Source organism: Anticarsia gemmatalis, chromosome 20, assembly GCF_050436995.1.
Source record: "Anticarsia gemmatalis isolate Benzon Research Colony breed Stoneville strain chromosome 20, ilAntGemm2 primary, whole genome shotgun sequence".
Lineage (NCBI taxonomy): Eukaryota > Metazoa > Arthropoda > Insecta > Lepidoptera > Erebidae > Anticarsia > Anticarsia gemmatalis.
This window is the reverse complement of record NC_134764.1, coordinates 7,655,104-7,680,563: the sequence shown is the minus strand read 5'-3', so window position 1 is coordinate 7,680,563 and position 25,460 is coordinate 7,655,104. Positions and strand designations below refer to the sequence as shown.

The 25,460-nt window shown below is 34.1% G+C and overlaps 1 protein-coding gene across 2 annotated transcripts; it reads left to right on the top strand.

Moving 5' to 3' along the window:
- Positions 1-82: 82 nt before the first annotated feature.
- LOC142981643 (neo-calmodulin-like) lies at positions 83-25,251 on the top strand. Of its 2 annotated transcripts, none has more exons than XM_076127683.1 (8): positions 83-177; positions 11,969-12,090; positions 15,790-15,893; positions 21,606-21,748; positions 22,236-22,379; positions 22,752-22,958; positions 23,170-23,226; positions 23,359-25,251. In XM_076127683.1, the coding sequence occupies exons 2-8, from the start codon at positions 12,088-12,090 to the stop codon at positions 23,466-23,468; spliced, it is 768 nt and encodes a 255-aa protein (XP_075983798.1). In that variant the 5' UTR covers positions 83-177; positions 11,969-12,087; the 3' UTR covers positions 23,469-25,251. The 2 variants fall into 2 exon arrangements, with proteins under 2 accessions (XP_075983798.1, XP_075983797.1); XM_076127682.1 differs by lacking the exon at positions 83-177 and adding an exon at positions 3,646-3,761.
- The last annotated feature ends 209 nt before the right edge of the window (positions 25,252-25,460 follow it).

Sequence of the window (25,460 nt, the reverse complement as noted above, 5' to 3'; positions counted from 1 at the left end):
AACTCGTAAGATGTTGTTTATGCGAATATAAACAAGTTTTAAGAGCAAAAAACACACTGACATTCGATTTTAATGTCCATATACGAACAGTATCGAAATAACTTCGGTATAGTGAACACATTGTGATATATATTTCCTTTTAGTGATATATTTAAAAACAAATAAAACCAGGTTTTCGTAAGTATTTTGCATTTTTTTCGTTTTATATTTACGGTTCCAGAATCCATCTTTTGTAAAAGACAAAGATAAAACTATTTTTAAGGACGTTTAAATTATTATTTACAAATCAAAGTTGCATAACTAACACTGTTTGTACATTATACTTTTATGCTACTATTATTAAACAAGAAGAGCGAGAATTTGTGACTTTGTGTTTATGTAGAGGGTTACCTCTGCAACAACTGAATATTTTTGCAATATTATATTCATTTTTAGTGCAACAACCTTATGATACCCATATGAAAACGGACATCATCTTGAAAAAAATAGTTTCTTATTTCATCAACTGATGAAGATGCATATTGTAGTCTTTAAGATTTAACTACAGTTTTACTCAGTTCCATAAGAAAAAAGTCTTTTGTCGGTCGTAGGAAGCGTAAGGACTACTCGTATGACATGACGAAATACATATGTCTGAAAAAAGATAACGTAAAATTATAAATAAATATTACTGAACGGTAAAGGAAAACATCGTGAGGAAACCTTGCATACCTAAAAATTTGTTTAATACATTTATTGAGGGCATGCAAAGTCCCCAACCCGCACTTGGCCAGCGTGGTGGACTCAAGGCCTAACCCCTCCCCCTCGTTTGGGAGGAGACCCTTGCCCTGCAGTGGGACAGATATGGGTTATTAAAAAAAAAAAAAAATTACTGAACAACTCACAAACAAACATGCAAAAATGCGGTTGCATAAACCACCAGACATTATTTAATCTTTAAAGCAAAAGAAGGTATTTTTGCAGAAACTTGCTTTACATCGCTCCTTCAATGCAAAAGGGCCACAACTCAAAAAAAAATGAAAATCGTTTTATTGCAAAAATGACACCTGAACCGACTATATTTTATAGTAAAAAAAAAACCCCCATCATTTTTGCTTATATTATGGCTGCACTGACTTACTGCCCTTTTTGCATTAGCTCACTTTGACAGGTAATGTCAGTGCAAAACAGCCACTTTTTGAGTTGCGCCCGGAGATTCAACGCAAATGCTCGTCAGTTGCATGAAAAAGTGCCACAATCCAAAATATGTCTGTGTTGGGAGCAAAATTTCAAGTTAATGTGATTATATTTTACTAGACAAAACTGCCATATTTTGGAAAACGTCCTTTTTGCATTCTAACTATAGTATTTGTTACCATATTTTGTAATACAAAAGTGCCATATTTCTGAAAACGACCGTTTTGCATTCAAACACTAGTATTTGTTATTATATTTTGTAATATAACAGTAGCATATTTTGAAATACGTCCCTTTTGCATTAAATTATTGTGGAATAAATAATAATTTTTAGCGTGCTAGAATGGGAAGGCCAGAAATATGACCGTTTGGTATGATAATAATTTTAGTTTTCGTTACAATTTTAAAAATAAAATAATACATTTTGATGCAGGCAAAGTAAAGAGGCACCCTTTCCTTTCAAATTTCTCTTTCAGGGGCAAGATCTGACCAGTCCTTTTCAAATGCGTCTAGGTCATCCCGCCATCTCCATTTAAGTCTCCCGCGTCTGCTATGACCATCTTCTGGCGTCCAGTTGGTAGATATGCGGGTCCACTTTTCCGAATGCATATGGATAATGTGGCCGGCTCAGTTCCATTTCAGCCATGCGGTTTTCTCCCTTACATCGGCTATGCGAGTTTGGGAGCGCAGTATAGAATTTCGGACGTGATCTGTTCTTTTGATGCATAATATACTATGCTCCATCGCTCTCTGGCTCTTTCTGGTTTTCCGTAAGGGACCATGTTTGGGCAGCGTAGGTAAGGACGGGTAGTAGGTATAAACATGTCGACGAGCTTTCACTTCAGTGACAGTGGAAGGTTACCCTTCATTAGCTATTTCCTGGACCAGGATCTCTTTCAGGCACTTGTGACACGTTTGTCCAACTCTTTGTCCCGTCGGTTGTAAAAAGAGGCTATCTGGCCCTAGCAAGTGTACTCGTCGACATAGTCTATGACGTGCCCGTCTACCTCGACCCTACGTTTTGTGTTGTTGGTCATAACCTGGGTTTTTGTACGGTTCTTACTCAGTCCAATCTGAAGGTTAGCCGTGCTCAGATCTTTGAACATTGATTCGAGTTCCGATGCCGAAAAAGAGAAGAGGAATATGTCATCTACAAAACAATGGTTTGTTAACTGTTTACCACTTACAACTATGCTTTTGATTGCCATAACACCGCCAGGCTCCTGAAAATTTCTCTGAGGGTGCTGGTAAATAATTTGGGAGATAGCGGGTCTCCCTGTTTCACGCTTCTTTGGATTTGGAATGATATTGTTGTCTATTGCTTTGATGAGTTTGATGTATGAAGGTTCGATTCTACATAGTATCTTTAAGTAGGACTTGGATGGAGTGATGATTCTATGGCGGAATGAGTAATGCTGTCAAAAGCTTTGGAATAATCCACGAATGCTAAATATAAAGGCTTATAAAACTCAAAAACCTTTTCTATTATCTTATTTCTTTAATACTCCTGCTGCACTTAGTCTACTCGTCACGTTACCCATTGATTGATAATGATGATTGATGTTTAATTTTACTAAATAATGAAAGTTACGCGCAAAGTTGATCTCAATAATTTTACTTACTTAATAAAAAGTTAAGATTTTTTCATTTAGATTGTTTAATACAATGTTTTCCTGGTCTATTCAGTTATGGTTTTACTTAGTAATTATTATTAAACTTTTTGATACGGTTTTTTTTACCAAAAAAGTACAATTAACCATATATATTTGTAAAACTGTGTTTAATTTTTGACATATTTCTCATAATATTGGTTCAAATTTTGAATGCAAAAGGGACTTATATGCTTTTTTCTCTTAATAGGTAACTGCTATTACAAAGTTTATTTTGTAGAAAGATAGAGGTAAAAAATACGCATCTAATGATATATTAACATCTTATATTTAATAAATAAATATATGAAATGTTATAAAAAAACAGTTTCAAAAATTTGTTTTGGCTCTCCTGTAAAATTTATAGATTTCGATTTGTGGCCCTTTTGTATTCAAGGAGCGACATGTTCTAAGACATAATATGAATAAACATCGGGATTATAAAAACTCAAATCATTAAGACTTATGAATTATTATTTATATTTTCCTCAACTTTTTTACCTCAGCTTTATATTTCTATAATTCTTTGTAGGTATGATGGACAAATACTATTTCGATTTCTACGTTTTTAAATATACTAAAACTTTGTGTATGTAACAGCCAATTATCCATTAGGGAGAACTATAACCAACGAATTAGGAAAATAATTCAACAATACGACATAACCTTCCTTTGTGATACGCAGTCGGGTAAAAAGCACCTCCAACGTCATAATAATTACGTCCATGCGACAAGTCTGACACAAAAGTCGTCAATCCGCAACACTGAGACGACCCTTATACGTAGTTCCTACAGCGCCTGCGCGAATATTTGACACAGGCCAGTTTCTCAGCATCTCAGTTCAGTTGAACTGTAGTGCTCCTGAAAGCGGCCGCGTTACTGAAACAACAGTGCAACGTCGAACACAACACATTTCCTCACGATTTTTTCACTAAGGTACGTTTTTTCGCAACACTAATTTAAAAAAAATTACAGCATTCTTTACACAAAAATTTAATTTATGGTTTGTTTTTTTTCTTTATTGTGTGGCGTTCCGTTGCACATCTACAGGTGGTGTAATTCAGTAAAGAAATTGTAAATAAATTATTGTGTCTTCCACACCCTTTTGTGCAAGTAAATCAATGAGTTTTCGCTACTGTAATTAAAATTTAATGAAAATTTCGCTACATGACCTACTTATGACTCGTTATACGTACGTAGATGTAGCCGAGTTAAATACAGGATGTTTCCTTTATACGTATCTTTTATTGTGGAATAATATAGCAGTAGATCCGGAAAAACGGAGTTGTAGGGTTGTGTTTTGATAAGAACAGCTTTTCTTTTTAATCGACTGCGGAATAAAAGGAGGGTTAGCTTTCATTTTAGTGAAAGTGCGCATGAATTTGATAATATAGTTAAATTGGTAATTATCAAATATATTGGATTGATTGAAGATGAAATGAAGATAGTTTTCGATGCATTAATATTTAATCGTGTGTCAAATGTTTTATATCTCTAAAGGATAAAAGGCTCATATCTTAATAATTGTCTGTCTTAGCCGTTAGCTGATTCCAGCTTATATGTTTATTTAATTGCCTTCCTCTAAATTCATCCTTGCTATAAGCTATCTGAGTTCATTCAGCTTTATTTAAAAACTTATTCGGCTCTTTATGTTTGAAATTGGTACAAACATACATATACATATGTGTAGTACGTACGCGGATATTGCATTAGTATAGTCAAAATGTTTGATTTTTCAATTATCATTTCAAAATTGGTTTAGAAATTGTTTAAATATAATTTATGAAAAGAAAATGCTACATCAGTTTTCTTTGCTCTACTTTATACAACAACCAAAATTGTAATGACCGGGTTACTGTTTTTTTTAACATAGATAGAAATAGAATTGAACCTCAGATCTCATGATCAGCAGTCGGATACACTACGAAATTCGCCACAGAGGCACATTATTAATATAAAATGCGTATCATTGTATAACTTTCTCTTATAAGTACTGATTCCTTTAACCAATCATGTGCGTCACTTGATCAGGCCAGACAATGGCACATTCCTTTTGATCAATCAATTTATTTTCTTCATTGATCAAGGGTAAACTAAACGACCAGTTGTCTGCAGTCCAGTCATTGACCGTACAACTTAAATGAATTTGCAATGGTACCCTTAAGTTGGGAAGTTGCAGATCTACGTTTATCATTATGAAAGTTCTAACTGTCAAAGGTAGATAGAAGAGAAGATTAATGTCAATTATAATTTGAGGTTGAGATAGATAATGTTTACGGTTTGTGGTACGGTTGATGGCAATATCAACCATCAATTGGCCATAGTTAAACGGAAAAGATCCAACCCACACTATGGGTAAAATGAGTTATGTATACCAAAACACTCCTTGAAGTTAAAATTTTAATATCACGAAAACAATCCAAGTAAAATTCAAACCCAGTTAGTCCCAAAGTTAAAGTGATCTGAACTTAAAAGTTAAATATCTCGAAACTTTGCTGTGTGGGTTGGATCGTTTCCGTTTAACTATGGCCAATTGTTACAAAAAATAGCAAAAATTAAGGGCCGATTCAAAGTGATTTATTAATTACGTACAAATCTGTCTATTTGTAACGCATTCCGAGTTAAACCGTTCAATGCATTTTGATGAAAATTTGCATGCCAATAGTAAAAACCGAGGGTTAAATAGAGGCTACAAGTTTTTTCAGCCCTCCAGGAGCTGTATGAAGAATAACATTTGTACTCTTTGTACGCAAATCAGTTTAATGAAATGATTTAGAGCATGCCGCAAATTAAAAAAAGTTCGTAATGAAGTTTTAAAACGATCTAGACATAGTTTATGAATGACATAAATTCTAGAGAACAATGAATGAATTTAGATAAAGCTATGTTTTTATCGTTGTGCCATTAATTTATTATGTGACTATTTATTTTTAAGCATACGACTCACTATCACCGTGACCGCGTTAACTGTTTAGTTTAAATGAAATAAAAATATTGACAACATTTTTACCCACTTTTAATTCCTTGTTGATGTATGGGAAAGGATTATCTTTTACCGATATTATATAGTCTCACTTAAAACATGAAATGTAGACTTGAAATGTGATGCTCATAAACTTTGTAGACACCTATTTGTACCACTTTTCTCAAAATACATGATTTTAGATAAATACTTTTAAACCTTTTTTCTCAAACGAATGACGTCACGGGCTGAAGAGTTATCTATGTAAGAAAATAAAAGAGAAATCTCTATTAGAAAATTAACAGCAAAAGCAATATTAATTTTCTTATCATGTTACAAGGATAAGTAAAGGACAATTTCTCACATGTAGGTATGTTCACACGTCGTTCTAGGTGAACGACGAAGAATTACACACGTTCCTGTCTTCATAATCATTGTTATGTTATCTTATTTCACAGTATTTTGTTCTCTTACACTACTACATGTATGTATCTACGTTAGCTAGATTTTGTAATGTATTTGTTATTTTTGTTGTACTGCTATTAATATAGCTAGATTTATTGTAGCTGGTTTTTAGCTTTACTTGCTCGTATAAAAACTCTACCATTTTTTATAAATATCGAATCATACATAGCTAGTTATTTCGTGTTTCGGAAGGCACGTTAAATTGTGCTGTTGGTGGTGCTGACTCCAACACAGAAGAAAGGCTAGGCTGATAATAATATATAAGTACAACAATAAAATAAGAAGCTAAAGAGGCAGAGCCACGTCTGTAACAGCTATTCTATTAATAATCTTTATTTATTTAAAAGCTGTCAATCGCAGCAGAAAATCCAAGATGGCGGATTAACTAACGTAAACAATCACGTCAAGTTATCCGCTAAAGTGTTGAGAAATATAATAAATACGGTACATTTATTACAAAGAAGGTTTTACTTGTAAAGTATATATTTCCCTGCGGCCATTAATTTTGACGTAAATAGCTTTACGCCGCGTTACACTTAAAAACACGGTGGTTTTGGAGGGAATGGTTTGTAGACCGATATTTCATTGAGATTGTTACATTATGCCTTTATTCTCTAAGAAGGGTTAGGCAGTAAGTAAGATGGAGATATTGTGACGATTGTATTATTGGAATTTGAATAACCATAATGGTTTTTATAACAACATACATAACTAATATATTGCAAACGATTTTAAAATTTTGCGACTTGTACCTACACATAACATTTTAATGAAACGGGTCTTAAGTGTGATTGAATTAAAAATTATGTAATCATATTTAACTCTTTACTCGATATCATAAACAAACCAATAGATAAAATCATATTAATAAGTTCTTGGTCATAATTTGACAGGCAAACGTTTTAGAAAAAAGGACCAGGATTTTTCTTTCTTCTTTAATCTTAGTATAGACGTCTGAAATTACACTTTTTTCTCAAGCTCGGGCACTTTAGCTTATCTAGATTAACAGGCAGATAAGTCTAGAATTCTAGATCATTTGACTTTTATCAAGATACAATTGTCGTGCCAATCTCAGCAATCGATTCTGGGCTTTTATTTTTAAATCTAAACGCAAGGTTATTAGGAAAAAAACATTATTTTAACTATTGATATTTATAAAGTATAGATACCATGTTTTTCTACCTGGTTATTCTGGACTAGCTGACTCGCGCTACTTCGCTTGCGTCACATAAGGGAATGAGTCATAATTTTCCCCGTATTTGTATAATTTTTTGTTGGTACACCGCTCCTAATGGCCGTAGCGTGATGTTCTGTGATGTCTATCCAACACAAATGGAATTTTTCAATTCGAACTAGTAGTTCCTGAGATTAGCGCGTTCAAACAAACAAACTCTTCAGCTTTATAATAATGTTAGTATAGATAAATAAATAAATAAATTTAACCCATTACTGTCCCACTGCTGGGCAAGGGTCTCCTCCCGTAATGAGGGAGGGGTTAGGCCTTAAGTCCACCACGCTGGCCAAGTGCGGGTTGGGGACTTTGCATGCCCTCAATAAATGTATTAAACAAATTTTAGGCATGCAAGGTTTCCTCACGATGTTTTCCTTCACCGTTGGAGCAAGTGATAATTATTTCTAATACACACTTAACTTCGAAAAGTCATTGGTGTGTTGCCTCGGATTCGAACCTGCGACCATTGGCTTGGGAGGTGTCAACTTATACCACTCGGCTATCACTGCACACACTCTGCTATCACATCAGTAATAGATTAGTCTTAGCTTAGTTATTCCAAATATTTATGGCTAGTTTCACCAATTCTGGATAATTATCGGTTAGCTTACCGATTGGGTACTTAACTACCAGACAAATCAGCTCCTTATTAAGTGTCACAAACACATTTTAGTATAGAAATACGACGTAGTGACGTCACTGTTCTTTTTTTCGTTGATATAAAAAAGTGCCTAATAAAATGTTTCTGTCTGTAATAATTACAATTTTAACATTATTTACAAAAAATACGCAGTCTGAGCAGTTTACATAAACCTTTTACGAGTGCAAGTTTAATATTCTTTTGTTAACCCAGACAACTACACAATTATTGATAGAATTGTTTGTATATTTGCTGTCGCTCTAGTGAATTTAAAACAAGCAAGTAAAGGTGCAGGATAGAGCTAGGTGAAATAGAAACAACTTTTATTGCGTGAAAATGCGTTTGAAATGGTTCGTAGAAAAGAGAATTGATTTTCGTTGTTTATTTTTCCAAAAGTTCGGGAAGTAATTGAGGAAAATGGGGTGTTTTACGATCTGGAGATATTTGGTAAAAGACAATGAATTCTGGGTTTGGAGTGATAGAAGCTATCTATTATTTCAATATGCAGTACATAATATGATGTAGCAACCTTAATAATGATTTTGAAGTTAGTATGACTTTATAATCTTAAGTAATAAATATAATAAGTTCAACTTGGCTGAATGTGGTTGAGGCCTAACTATTCCCTCAAATTGGGGGGAGATCCTTGCCCAGCAATGGGATAGACGGCAATAAGGTTAAAAAAATTCCAGCAGGTATACATTTTTAAGCAATAACCATTTTAAACAATGTTAAACGCGACCATACTTTACTACTTCTTATATCTTTTTAAACTATATGAACAAAATGTTGATCAATAAAAAACCAATTGCTCCCTTGTTCCAATAAAACACAACATAGCGTCCGAGGTTACACTCCACACCACAGACAATATATTACATTTTAAAGCTTTGACAAATAGTTGTTCGATTAAAGCCGTTATTAGTCGACCTTTTCCGTCCCGTTGGGCCCAAGTCACGCGGGTCGATAAGTTTCTAAGCCATCGCTCCACTGTGCCGGGTCACGGGGATTTTAGAGATGAATTTCTTAGAATAAGATTATATACGTTTAGAAGGATAAGCACAGTTTTACGATTTAAGATTACCAGCTCATGATATTTCTAGGAGAATATTTCAGAGTACTCATAACCGGCGGTCCCGATATATAAATTGATTCATCATACATACATTTATAACATCACGCCTATTCGACCGAGGTTTCAGAGGTGTTTCATACACCCATGTTTCGCCATTACTTTACCCGTTACGATATCGCATGACCTTAGTCCCATGTAATAGGGGTCGCATGTAATTTTTAGGGCTACTATTGAGAAATATGATAATATAAATTATAAAAGACCAATTGTACTTTGTCCGATCAATGAATCGATTCCGGGACCTCATGATTAGCAGTCAGATACACTACCAGCCCACATAGGCGGTCGACAAAAATATTAACGACATTCATCATTCAATTTTAAAACAAGATGTTGTATCTAATCCTAACAAACGTCTAGAGACTAAAAGCTCTTTAGATTACTTAGACAGGCAATAAATCTCAGCCTAGATGGAATACAGATGGAGAAATTACAGTTAAAACGTTTGTTATAGAACGTTTGATGAAAACTCTACTCAGATGACGTCAAATACACGCGGGCAATTTTAATAAATACAGAATAATATATGGAGAATAAGATTTAGATAGAAATGAGTTTGTTGTTCTGAATAAAATGCAAGATGATGAAGATGACCCGGCTTTGCTTGCGTAGTAAAATTTCGTTACCGATATTAGCTGTTTGAGGTTGGTTATATTTTACAAAAAATTTGCGAATGTTGGACCTCGGTTGTTCGACTATTCTCATTAAAAATTTTAAGAAAATGGGTTCAGCGGTTTATTAATGGATGTGTAACAGATAGACAGATTTTCTTTTTTATAATATTGACATGGATGGATGTTATTTGAATATCAATGTGTTTGTTGTTCAGAATTTATTGTAAACTATCTGCCCCGGCTTTTTACGTCACTTCAGTTTAGTAAATAAATTAGTTCTTAACTTGTTTCCAATGTTTCCGGTCGTTTTCCAAATTGTTTTCGTGTACCTACACAACGTTTTTTTATCGAAGAGGAAAATGAAATAGTATAAAGTTGTGTTTTTATATCTGTGAGATATTCTTTAATCTAGGTTTTTAAAGGATAGGAAGTCACGGATAGATTCTTATGTTATTTACATATACTAATGTTACAAGTCAAACTATAACGGATCATTCGCGCTTACAAAATGTATCTATGTATGATTATGCAAATCTATCACAATTCAAAATGGTTCCTTATTTCTTTGTTAATTATGTTACATGTATAAGAAATAAATGCCGTCAAACTTAATGGATACTTAGTTCAATAATTTCAATTCAAGAAGAGACTCGTGCCCAATCTGAGATGAACTGATTTTCATTCCTACCAATATTTTTTAAAAATCAAGCTTTAAAAAATCTACCCTCAAACTGCCAAAATAGGGACTGAAACGTTCTAACCCGAGCAAAACCGTGCTGGTCATAAATTACTACTTGTCCATAACACAAATAGCTACGAAACAGTTTTACACAGACCTGTGAAAGTATCCATTTAGGAAAATCCCCACGTAAACTGCGCTGTATTTAGCCGTGTACCGATCACGTGTTCGTTTTGTAAACAAATGTGCATTATAGACTAGCTTTCAATATAGCTGTGGAAATATCTTTGATTGGCTTGCCTTTCATTAATTGAATATTTACCTGATTGTGTTTGTGTATTCGTTATAATGTCTAATATTGCTCTATGTATTGTTCTATTAATTTATATAATGTGAAAGGGATATGTATCGGGTCGAATGGCATAAAATATTTTGGTATTGTATACATATATTAAATAGGTAATATTAACCCTTGTTATACCCGGTGGTGTAATTTTTTAAATAAAAATATCGTAGGCGTAAGCCTGGTTCTTCAATTATTTCCATGCTAACTTATACAGCGATTTGACCGAGAAGGTGACAGAATTTGTCTGCTTCAACAATGTAGACTAGAATTTGATTCCCGAAAACCTATTTGAATATCATTGGCCAACTCACACACGGATATATGATTTCTAACTTAGCAGAGCTTGTACTATTTAATAGAGATTTCAACGGTCGGATATAATTGATACATACATACTCTACACCTGTGTTACTAAACCAATATGAAGGGTCATCTCTCGAAATAGTTGCTTGTACAAAAGTTTGTTATAGTTGAGTTATGTGTCTTCACTCGATAGTTCGAAGTTATTTGCTGTCCAAACTTTCTTGTGCGTCTTCATGTTGGTGCGTACAAGTTTGATTGATATTCCAAGAATTCTAGGAGTTGTTGAGAGATAGATATAATTATATAAAATCATTCGTGTAGAATTTTATTATAGAAACGATTTTACGTACTTTTTTCTCAGTAAGTTAAGTATTGAATAACATATAATATAATTAGGTACCGCTTTCCAATCACACACATTTTTTACAGGTTTAAATTTGTAATCGATTTTGATTGTCTATTTTTTCACTTATTATTAATGAAATCAGAATGATTTCAGGATAGCCATCGCTTACTAGACATTTCACAATGCGCAAATGTTTTATAAAACACATTATTCATTATAGTATTCCGCCATTACTATGCAATTCAACAGTAAAACGTATCTACCTACCTATTTTTTTTTAAATTCGCTATTATTATCATAATTCCACAAATTTACAAAACAGGTTGTCAATTATTTAAATTTTCCTGTTTACTGACGTATTGGGCTAGTAGAGTACATGAGGGTCATGAAGCACATGTGTTGACGTGTGTTTGTTTGTGCAGCGTGAGCTGGGCGGGCGTGGGAGCGCCTGCAGCGCAAGACGAACAAACGAACAAACATATTCTCCGCGGTGAACAACTTCTTCGCTGATTCGCCGCTGGTGAATCAGCTCAAAGGTATCATGGTGAGTACGCAATTACTGTTGTATTTATACCTTTTTTATAGCTTTAAAGCACCGTAGAGAGTTATTTTGCACTTTGTACTTTCGTAAAATTTGTTTCATAGATATTTAGAACTAGCAGACTGGCCCAATTTCGTCTGGGTATAGAACTATTTTCTCCCGTTGCTTCCATTTTATAGAAATTACTTAAATCTGGATACAAATGCATCCAGACTAAAGTAATTCTGTCTCATCAACTCATAATTTTATTGTGATGCATCAATGGTATTTGTTTGCCGAGCGGTAGACACTCACAAGATCCTGATATGATTGCAGGGTTAAGTAAAATGCTATATGGGTTTGCCAGCACCTGAAACAGGGCTTCAGTTTCAAGTTTCGAAAACCGAGACTGCTCAGCTTTTCACTTAAAACTTGAATTGTATTTCATAATAGGCATCATCAGGTTTTAGTCTTATATACACCACGCGTATATAAGACTAAAACCTGAGACCTAACTACGACTCACAAACTCCTAATATATATACAAATGTATACAAATATTTCACCACATTCAAGGCATCAGTATCGAGTGCTGACGTCACGACAATGAATTGACACTGTTTACACACAGCTAACACTAACAATGCCTCGTATATCAATACAAATGTATTTGTATTCATATATTATATGTTGCATTTAGTTAGTAATAGATCCGGCCCGCGATTTAGTTTGGATGGAAAGATTTCTCGTGTAAAAAGAGTCCAAGTACCTAATTTTGTTCTTTAATCTTCGGCTATTATCTTCATTATTTGAACACGACTAGAGACTAGAATGTTCGCGTTGTATCTTTATGGTTTTAAACATACGGAAATTAATTTATTTAACCTCTAATCAATCCATTGCAAAAACTCTAATTAATAGAGTACCTAGTTGACTGGGCTATGTATTTTTTTCGTAAATAATGTTGAAATTGTAATAATTGAAGAAAGGACCATTTTATTAGGCACTCATTTGATAAAAAATTCCGTTCTATTGCTTGGTTAATCGGGCGGATAGTATGATTATAGTGTTTAGTGTAGTTTTGTAGTGATTGTTAAAGGCTGGCTTGACATTAAAATTTAGAAATGAATTTCAAAATTTTATATAAATTGTTGCATTTTTTTCTATAAAACCATTTAACAAAGGGGTTAAAAATAGCCCACACTGGAGCTACATCTATCATTTTGTAGCGGATACAGAGAGAAATAAAGGAGTATGAGATGGAACTGAAATTGATCGTAGTGGACGTCGAGGCTATCTCGCGCGGCCATTGAAAAGTGTAACGAAGCTTGTGTACATCGTTATGTCTAGGGTTGCCAGCTTTACAAATGAGAAGGGAAATATCCTCCCTCTACCTTTATTTAATCGTATGGTTAGTGGTCAACCTAGTGTCAAAGTTGTTTTTAAAATAGTCTGAAAGGCCTTTGACATGACTTATCCTATCACTATTAACCAAATAGTCATTCAAGAAATTTGTATCAAAAGATCTGGTGGAAGACTGGTAGCAAATTAAATATTTTTTTCAAGGTATAAATATATTTTTTTTTAAGGTATTTTTAGTATCAAACGTGCTTTTCTAGATAATATCGAATGTAGGCAATCGCATTACTTGGTAGCCTAATATTGAAGGGTCAAGCATATTTTTATCCCTGAAATCTGACTCAAGGCCCCTTAGTCATTCGGAAAAGTGATCTTTGCGGTTGATTCTGTTAATTTTTTAGAGATTGATTTTGTTAATATAAAAATGCGGTTATTCAAAAGATATTGTTGAAGACATTTGCTATGACTAAAACTCGGCCTGGACGCGAAGGCATCCCTAGTGATAGCTATAGCTTTTATATGGCAGTGAAAATGGGTTTTAGGTTTGCTATTAAATTCTATCTGAAGTAGTAAATTACCCTTAGTTATAGCATATTTCAAGTAGATATATTATCTGTGCTTTAGAGGTCAATCGGTAGTAATATGCTACATATTATAAGGGAGTCAGGAAATCAGTTTTTTTTTAAACTGGGAAGAGCCGGTCGATCCATTAGTTGTACATAAAAGCAACAATATCATATACATATAAATATTTATATAGGTAAAGTGAAATCATTGGTTGTTTGAACAAAACAAGCTCTTACGTCGCTCACTTGTCGCATATGTCACGTTGTAGCTAAGCAATCAGTTAAATGTTGTTTTGTATGTTTCCTACCACCACTTTGGAGGCGCTGATCCATTTTCATGCATTTCTCAAAATATACCTACTGTGGTAGATAGCAGGAAAATCTGTGCTTTTAATGAACGGTAATGATGATTGAAAAATCTTAAAGTTAACACTTCAAATTGCGCTAAAAGGTTAACAAAACGCGAAGCTTTTAGACACAGAATTTTACATTTTACACTAGTAAAATAAATCTTTTTAAAATACAAAACATCAAACAATATCCCCAGCGCTGTTCGCTGTAAATCTCTTCGTAAAATCTATTTGAAAGTATTGAAAAATGTAAAGGTTTTCAATGAGATCCCGATACATCGCTGTTCGTATTGAAAGCTACTTTGCACATTACAGATTCAAGGCTTTGAGAGCTTGTATTCTTGATGGTACATGATACTGGCTTAAAGCCGATTTGTAAGTCAGGCTTTATAGTTTCGTAAATGGTATTGATCCTAGTGTTTTTGTTAGAGCTACCTTTAGACTAAAGTTTAAGCTATTTAAGTTCAAAATGGATTATTATTAACGAAGATTAAATTTAATGTAACAATGAAATCAAAATGTTTATGATGGTATGGGAAGCTACCTTGTATTTTATGTTTCGGGATAAATTTTTATGGGAAGTAAAATTGCCCTATACCAGTTTAAAAAGCCTTTTTCTAGCCGAGGGTTTGTTCCGTTAATTACAAAACTGTAATATTTTAATACTATAAGATTGATTGCCGCTACTGCATACTTTATATCTCTAACAATTTATTTAAATATCCTAATTGTCGTTTTAAAAAAATCTGTTGACAAAGCTTCAAGTTAACGTAACATAAACACCTCCTACAAACATTGGAAACGCTTTCACAGCTATACAAATCATTACCCCATTAGGAATTTAAATGGAAGTTAGTATGTGTGTCAAAGGTAAAATCGATGCAAATAGCATTGTCGCATGACATTTAGAACGGTCATCATACGCCATTTGCATACCGACTAGTAACGTGATTATGAAGTACTGCTCTATTTGTGAAACTAAATTATCACTTTACGGGATAATTTGGTATATTGGATTGAATTTTACGTGATTTTAATGCGACAGTCTCTTTTTTTTAAACAACTCCCGCACTAACATTTGCTCTTGTGTCGCGGGAACTTTTACAGATATACAAACAACGAACACAAAGTACAACTAGACCCGAAACAATTATTTGTGGATCGCACAAATTATTGTTCTATGTGGAAATCGAACCCACGCCACCCCAGTCAGTCTGTAACGCTACAGCTAGACCAGTGAAGCGATTTTTATGAATTAATGGCAATAGTTAAAGGTGAAGATGAAACTACGGCAATTTTGGCAAAAAAACTATCTAAGTATACAGACGTGAAATAGGGGATGAAACTTTGTTCGAGAAAGGAGTTGATCAGCTAGTTTTTTAATAAGACCTGCGAGTGAGAATCCATATTAATTTTTAACTAAGAATTTTTTATGTTGTTTTACACAGACAAGACAAACAAGTAGCAGCGGCGGCGAGCCCGGCCCTCCCGATGAGACCTCCAGACCTGACAGCCGGGGTCCTCCCTCACTCGCACTCAGCCCTTCTGAGAGGTAAGACAATCTACAATACTACGTAAACAATACATGAATGCCAGGTCTAACGAGATTTTCTTTGCTAGGTATTATTGAGAATCGTGAGTTTTACTATTTAATAAATAATTTTATTACTTCAAAAAATGGTCTTGCGAGTTATTTGATTGTCGATAGTGGTAGAAAATCGTCCCTTCTTTGACATAAATTCTACCTATAAAATCGATAAACATTTGCATCGTGATGATTTCACTTTTACACAGAAGGATAAAATATTGGAAAAACTTTCATACAATTCGAGGCCTTTTCAGCGGTTCGTTTCATAGATATTAAATTACATTGACACAATTTATTGTAAGTCTTTCTTTCTTCAAAGGTTATATAACACCAGCTGTAAATATTTCCACATACACACACCATTAACTTAAGCTGAAAATCAAAAAATTACTGAAACTTTCCTCGCAGATTTCCCATAAAATTTCTCAAATATTTATTACGACAGAAAGTTATTTTTGTGTAGGCGGAATTTAAATCTACTTATTTATAACTTTATAGGCAGTTTCTGAGCTGTAGCGGAAGTTTATGTAGTCAAACTGTCATGTTTATATGAGCTTAAACGCTATTGAATAGATAAACTACTACTAAATGGACATCAGAAACCGGGGTTAAAGAGCTTGCAAACAAATTTCAAATACTATCCCTGTTTCATAACTATTGTCCGGCTCTCCCTAGTTTCATCTTTTTTGCATTACGTTTAGTTTTGTCACTTGTAGTTATGCAATTTTACCATGCGCTTATAATGATCATCAGATAAAACTACATTTGTAATTAAAACAAGTAGGCGACAATTTATGAAATACCCGTAAAAGGTTGTTTATTAATCAACACCTACGCCAACATCTTTATAAAATGCTTTCAATTTATATGACAGACTCAGAACACCTTTCGAAGACTTCCATTAACGTTCAATGAATATAAAAATATATTTCTTCATGATCCAATGAAACGGCGGAAAATTGCCTTTTATTTAGCTTTTCAATTTCCTGGCAATGAAAGCAATGGAGCGCGAACAAAAGTTATGAAAGCAACAAAAGAAACATGAATAAGCTGGATTAAAGTTAATTTAGTTTAATCTGTATTAAAACGTTGAATATTTTTTTATAACTACTTTATAAAAATAATGATATCCGACGCTAGAGCCTAAGTTTTAAGCTAAAAGTTTAATTAAGTAGCAATAACCTGTTTGAGTCTTTAACTATCTCCACGCTTCATTTCTTCAATATCAGCTCAGCAGTTTAGATATAAAATCGTAGTATAGATAGAAATTCGCGTTTTACTTTGTATTGGTATAGCTATACAAACCTACTTTAAAAAAAAGAAATACTTAGTTGTAATTGTAAAAAAATGAATATGCAGAGTTTATTCCTTAAAAAACAGGACTTAACATTAAGCCTGTAATAACCTATACGCCTAATCTAATTACAATTTATATTTTCAACAACAAAACCTAAACCAACAAAGTAACCCTTCATTATTAATCAGGCGAAAAACCTAAATAAATTTCGGAATAGCAGCGGCAAAAAAATACCCAATACGGATTTGTAGCAAAAAGCAAAATACAATAAGGGTATAAGGTTCGGATCGATACATCCCTTGAGGAATGCTGGCTTACGTAGATGTTTAAGCGGTCGTTTCATAGTTAATCTCATGTCAACGGTTCAGGGAAGCTTAGGATCAGTGGCGAAATGAGTTCGATCATCTTGTTAGTGGAATTACGACGATTTGATCGTAAATACTGATGTAACATGTTTTATGTTTCACTTGTTTAGATGCTGTAAATCATAATGTTTAGGCTTTCCAAGTGATTTTGAAATAACTTTCTTTTATTGAAGACATTTTTAATATAATTCTGTAAGTTATTTTTTTAAGTATCGCAGAAAACCGTGACAAAATAGTCAACAGATCAATCGGCCAGTTGAAATCAGGCAAATTTTCCTAAAAATAAACCAGGATTGTATTATTTTGTAAGGATGTTTTAAGGCAAAAGCTTAATAACTTAGGATTAATTTCCTACCAATAGGTATCGACTATCGAGAACTGCGTTGGTTGAGAAATTACGAAGAAAGGACAGATCAGCGCTTCTGGCGTGTTCCCTAGACCTAAAAACTAACTCAAGTGAATTTTTAATGTCAGACTCTCGATAAATCAATACAGAGAAATCAAGCTACATTCTAATACTACAAATAAACAACTTTAACCTAATAATGTCCTATTGCTGGGCAAGGGTCTCCTCCCGGAATGAGGGAGAGGTTAGGCCTACTGCTTATTAAAGAAGTATACATAAACATACATCCAGAGGGCGACTCCAGTACGGAACTTGAGTATTCTTGTTTTAATCAACAAGAAGAATACTTAGAACAGTACAGTACATGAAACATTGGGAAGGTACCCAACATTCAGTGAGCGTTCTAACTTTTTACGAGACTTTCATTGCCTTTTATTGCTGTTAATACTTAAATATTGTATTTATTCTCCAGAGCGGAGTTACGGTGAATTGTGATGTCTGTATTGTTAGAAATATTTTGTGGGAATATTGCTAAATTTGAAAAGAAATATTTAAGTGCCTTTGTATTATCATGCTTTTTTAGTATAATAGTACAGTACTATAATTTATAATTTGAATACAACGATGAACAAATTGTATCTTTTTAGACAGGATATCATCAGCGTATCAAACAATTATTTACATTAGTACCTAAATTCAAAACAAGAAATTCTTAGATTCCCAGAGCTTATAGAGCCAAGAAACTGCAAAAACTGGGATAAATCTATACTAATATAATAAAGCTGAAGAGTTTGTTTGTTTGTTTGTTTGTTTGTTTGTTTGTTTGAACGCGCTAATCTCAGGAACTACTGATCCGATTTGAAAAATTCTTTCAGTGTTAGATAGACCATTTGGTTATAGGCTATATATCATCACGCTACGACCAAAAGGAGCAGAGTACCAGTAAAAAATGTTACAAAAACGGGGGAAATTTTGACCCAATCTCTCTTACGTGACGCAAGCGAAGTTGCGCGGGTCAGCTAGTTGTATCAATAACTCTAATTAACCCCCGGTGTAAATGTACTCAGAAACATTTAGCGGTAGTTTATCTATTCAATAGCGTTTTTTTTTGTATGAGTTTTAACGCTACTGAATAGATAAACTGCCGCTAAATGTACCTCAGAAACCGGGGCTTAAACAGCTGAAAAGCCATCAACTCCAGCTGAATCGGCACAACTTAATTAAACCATAAATTTGAAAGCAAATCAAATTCACTCCCGTGGGTTTCTCTTGAAATAATCAAGATATTTTACAAGCGGGTCGGACAATGTGGCTTTAAATGAAGATAACTTTATAATGGCCGCACAGAACTGCGCTCGAAGTAGCAAGTGGAGACATTATGCTAATACTTATGGGGGTCTGGGAAGGTACAATTAACATACGTTAAGAAGTTTGTGAGGTAATCTGTGGTTTTACCTACATATCGTAGGTATCAAGTAAAATCAAGAAAAGCACTGCCTTAAATACACTCTGCAATAAGGCACAAAATACCTTATTGCTGAAAAATATATAATTGCACAATAAATAATGACAATAGGAAATGTTTTGTTATTTTTGATAAGTCGCTTTTTATAAAAAATATGCTATGCATACAGAAACGTTTATTAAAAAATCTGTTACATAGCTGGATACTGGTATTAAATTAGTAATCGAAGTTTTAAATGTAAGTCAGCGCCAAACTTTGCACGAATTAAGTAAGCAAGTAGAAAAATATTACCATTCAAGATAAGCCGTAAACCATTAACAAAAGTAGTTGTAAGTACATAACATTTTTAATTTTCTAAGCTCACAATGTTTTCTATTACGAACTAACCAGCAAAGCTTTTGTCACAACAGACTGCTGTAAAGAAGTGAAGTTTATTTGTCCGGTCACCCTGTCCAATGCTCCTATTGTTCGTGTCTTACAACTAAGCGTTCATAGCGACCGAGCATTGTAGCGTAATATGGAATAGCTCCCAGACAGTATATTGCGTTTTTATTTCCTATGCGGATTAAATGAAATTGACTTACCTACCTCTGTTTTTTTATTCAGCTTGTAATTCTTCGGAACTGTAGCACAGTTTTTATTTATTTATGTATATTTCATTACAAAAACGTTTCTGTTTTATCAAGGGTTTTCAGTGATAGCAGAATAAAAGTGGGTAGGTAAAAATAAAGAAAATACAATCAATTCCGAATTCAAACATAATCTAGTCAAATTTAATTGGTCGCTTCAAACAGTTACCAAATAAGAGTTTATTTTCGAATATTAGTTCCCTATTTACCTGTACTTATACTAGCATTGAACCGATTTCTAGTAATTCTAAGTCGCATTTTTAATGCCGTAATAATTTAGGTACATGCCTCACTGCTTGGCCTTTCCATTTTTCTTTGAAATATTCTTGTTCAATGCGCTTTCCTGCTTCCATGAACCGAGTTCAACCTCGATTTATAACATCAATATTGAATCCTCTTTACGAGAAAAAATCTCTACTATTCTACGACAACTAGGATCCAATTTAAAAATTCTGTTTGCTCCGTCGTTTACAAAGTATTCGGGTCGAGAGCGAGAGAGGTCAATGTTCAAACAGTCAAACAGTTTCAGTTCCCTCGCTCCTGAGGAATTATCTCATTATGTATGCATTTGTACAATGTACATGGAAATAACTTCGTTCTGGCAGTGTAGCTTTTGAAATGCTGTGGTGAAATAGTTGAAATCAGAAATGTGTAGTTGGAGCAACGGCAATTTGAATTTAGGTTAGGAAATTTAGGATGATTGTCTGTTTGGTTTGTTTTTCTGTTCTCATTTAAAAAGTGTAGAATTCTTTGGTACCATAACACTACGGCAATCTGCAGGAGACAAATCATTATTTAAAATATCTCGCTTAGTAATACATAAACATAAATTAGTTGGATACCTACTTACATTTTGTGTGTAGGTATTTATAAACGTGCGAATCCCTACTTTAATTTTGTTTTTGCGGACTTTAGTACAATGTTTTTACTCTTTTTACACAGTCGCGGAATGATGGAAAAATATTATAAAATGACATGTTCGCCTCTCCTAAGGTTTTCACAAAAATAGCGTTTTTATTTTTATTTATTTATTTATTTTAAACTTTGTATACAGAGCTGTATAAAGGCGGACTTAATGCCAGGAGCATTTTCTGCCAGTCTACCTTAGGGTGATGCAGAGATTGTTGTGAAGGTGTTTAAAAAGAGGAAGGAGAGTGAGATGAGAAAAGTGTGTAAATAAATAATAATAGATGTAGACAACATGAGTGTAAATTAATAATTATATTAAATATATACTAACATATAATTAAATATATACAAAATAATACATATACATACATATTAATTACATAAATGAAAATAACATACAATAAATATACAATAATAGGTAAATATATGAATACATATAAACTAAGCAAATTGTGACGATTCAGCAACTTTGTTCAGCAATAGATCTTTTACCTTGCTCTTGAACGTAAGACGGTTAGTGGACATCCTGATTTCAAGAGGGAGCGCATTCCATAACAGGACTGATTGGACAGGGAACGAAGAATTGACAAACCCAGAAGTGTGGGAGGGGCAGAGAAGAATAAGATTGCTTGAAGAGCGAGTTTTTATCACATACCTGTTAACAGCCAGCAGATGTCAGCAGAGGGCACAACTCCGACGAAGCCGCAGCGTCAGGTGACGTTCCTGAAGCCGGCGGCGGACACCACGCTCGACAGGAAGGCCTCCATCGTTGACGAGAGGACGGGAATCACCAAGATGCAGATGAAAGGTCCATTTTACTGTATTTTTATTGATAGTTCTTACACTTAGTACCACCTTTATTTTGTTTGGTTAGGAGCAAATTTGGTGTTAAAATTACGAAAGACTTAATTATTTAATTTGTGTAAGATATGCGTCCTTATTTTACAAAAATCGAGATCTATACTAAACATTCCTCCCCAAGAACAGCGCGTATCCTGGATATTTATTTATTTACCGAAATTTCTGGATATTTATTTTGTATATCCATAAGCTGCTCTTAACAGAGCTAAAATCATTGATCGTTCAAATGGTGACTAAATTCGCATATGGTCCGGGTTCGTCTTAATCCAAGACCTCAACTTTGACCTTTCAAGGCTTTGTTTATCAGTATGTAAATGTCGCCTGAATAACATAGAATGGGAAGCCAACATTTTGTATTCCTGCCAGCTAGTCAGTCTAGTTTAATGCCTTTAATAAATGTCAAGAATAATACAATATCTGTTTATTCCCCACAGAATTCCGCGAGGCCTTCCGCCTGTTTGACAAAGATGGAGACGGCACCATCACCAAGGAGGAGCTGGGCCGAGTGATGCGCAGTCTGGGACAGTTCGCGAGGGTCGAGGAGTTGCAGGACATGCTTCAGGAAGTCGACAGTGACGGTAAGGATTTATTGTTTTAATCACTTAAAATGCTACAACTTTTGTATCGGTAAGAAATCATGTTAAGAAGCAAAAGATTGTGTAGGAAGGATGAGTCGCAACGAGGTAACGTGCTAGCTTAACTCCCATCATACTGATGGTAGGTGGACCCTTGTTCAGTTTCCTTTCGTAAGAAATGAGATGTTCTTAGACCCCCGCTACCTCCCTGGAGCGGGACACACAGTAAGTATTTTCCTGACGAAAAAAATAAAATAAAAAAGGCAGTGTCGTAAGACATGCACGGTGTGCCGTTTACTACTTGGCAAAAAATGAGCTAATGTTAAGTGTGATATGTGCTTTATGTAAAGTTTAATCTCAACATATGTCTTCAAGGTGATGGCAACGTAAGTTTCGAAGAGTTCGTGAGCATTCTTTCAAAGTCGATGGGTCCGATGAGCGGGCCGACCTCCGCCGAGCAGGAGGAGAGGGAGCTGCGTGACGCGTTCAGAGTGTTCGACAAACACAACCGCGGGTACATCTGTGCCTCGGACCTGAGGGCTGTGCTGCAGTGCCTTGGAGAAGACTTGTCGGAGGAAGAGAGTGAGTACCTACCTAATGAACCTATACTTCGATATAAACAGTTTCATGTTTTTAAAAAGGCTTTAATGTGCTCAAATATACTTGCACTAGTTTAGAGAGCTCGAATGCCTTTTTATCGTTTCACTAAGTAAGTAGGTATCAGTACTACAGTAATTTCACTCTGGAAAAGTATAGTATTTCGGTTATCTTATTTATGTTTACTGTGTTACAGTCGAAGACATGATCAAGGAAGTGGACTCTGATGGAGATGGACGTATCGACTTTTTGGGTCAGTATCATTTGAGACCCTTTTTTAGCACAATTTTAATGGGCTTAGAACTAGTCTTTACATATACACACTCTTTAAGGTTCTTATGTATTTAATCAGCTAATAAACGTCTACTTAATTTATGTTTTGCAGAATTCGTCCGTGCTCTCGGCGAGCCGGAGGACGCGTGTGAGGATGAAGACGAGGACGACACGACCGACGGTCCAGATATCTTGATGCCTAGACCTGTTGCCGCAAACTAAACAACCACATATTGACTCCGCATCTTTTACTCTTAGCAAATATTTGTAGATATATACATAAAAGAACAGCTTTCTTGGAATTAAAAGGAAAAGCTGCAAAGAACTTCCATACTTTTCCAATTCAGGATCAAGTTACATCAATTTCAATCTGCTTTAGTGTAGGACAGTTGCGAGTCCTGTTTGTCTACAGATATTTGTTAAGAGATTTGTAATCATAATATCCATTTTGTGCTATTAACCAGCTTTTACTGCGTCGTATTAATTTTTAATTGTTATGACATAGCAACATTATGCATAGTGTTGCTACAGCAAAAATCATAAAGCACGATATTTTAATGGTAACACCGCAAAACAGAACAAAGAAAATCAAAGTAACGGAAATAGTAAAAAGTAACTTCTAGATTGAGTATAAAGGAGACAGAATAAGGCCCGCAAAAGTAGAATAGAACCATATCATTATTGACTAACAACGAATTGATCCCTAAGGCCTCTCGTATTTCCTCTCTCTACGCCACTACTAACCCGATTTAGAAATAAAAATAGAATTAATTAATTATTTAGCGTAATTATGCTTAAATTCGAATATCATTAAACGTAGACTTATCAGTCTGCAGATTAGAATATTCTTTGCAAGTTTTGGTAAAGAAAATCTTTGATGCGCTTTTTGTATAATTTTGCAAATCAAGCGCCTGTCGTGACAGTATCGGCAATGTTATTATTATGAAATCAAATGCCTCGTTTTGTCAGCTTGATGCGCTGTTATAATAGCGTTAATATACAAATAAAATAAACACCTTCATAATTATAAGCGAACCAGACTCGGGGTAATTTTGCATTGAAAAGTAAAAACGGTCAATCGTTTACTAAATATTTGTGCACAAGGTTCGTCGTCTAACGTTTGATATTCCGCTCGCTGTGTTAAGTCACCTATTATGCCTTAGCCCAGCAGTGGGACACAAAAGAAGCCTGAAAAAAAAATTAAATGACACACCCATCAGTAATTATTACCGTGGTTCGCAGATGTGTCGTCACACTATGATCGGACATTTTCTGTAAAATTATCTTAAGTCGAATTAGTGGTTTCTTCCATAAAAACACCAATTTTTATCGAATAATAAATGTAAATATTTCGTCATTTTGATCTTTCATATCGTAATAAAGAGTGAGATGTTGCATCGTAAATCTTACCTTGCTTGTGAATTGGTAAGGGTATCTATACTTCTAAATAGTTACTACACACTGGCTTAATATTTTGACTCTATAGGACATAAGCAAAAAAATATAGATACAGTGCTGGACATAAAAAAAATTATTGCGAATATGGACATCCTTAAGAAAAAAACAAACCTAAAACCATAGATATCATAATAGTATGTGCCAAAAAATACAAAAAAAAAATATATAATATATAATTGTCTCTTGTATACATAAAGAATTGTTTCCTTAACAATGCCCTTCTTAGTATAAAATTAAATTTACCAAAAAAATATGTCTTGTTTTTCAACTAGTGTGAGTCAGTTCTTGTTAACGTATATAGGTCTAATTATGTAACTGGAAACAGTCCAGCACTGTAAAAGTTATTTTTTGTAATACCTCCTCTAAGATTTTATCTTTGTAACTATTTTTACCTCAAAACTCTCCAACATATCCTAACATGAATTTATGTATAATCAGAGCTTTTATTTGTCTAATATAATGCATGATAGTTATATATTAACTGATATTTCGCAAATATTGATGTTGTACATTAATACAGAACCAATATACAAATTATGTTCTTGAATACGGCTCTTTTATTTTATCCCCCAACTGCATGAGACTATGTTATTTATTCCTGAAACAAAATTCCATAAACGTAAAATTTTGTTTCAAGCAGTAGCTCAATTCTCTACTACTATCGACTACTGACAACCGACCTTTCATCGAGAAATTTTGTATGAAAATCTGATCAGCGCCTCTGACGGGCGTCCCAATAATGTTACCTAGATGGCA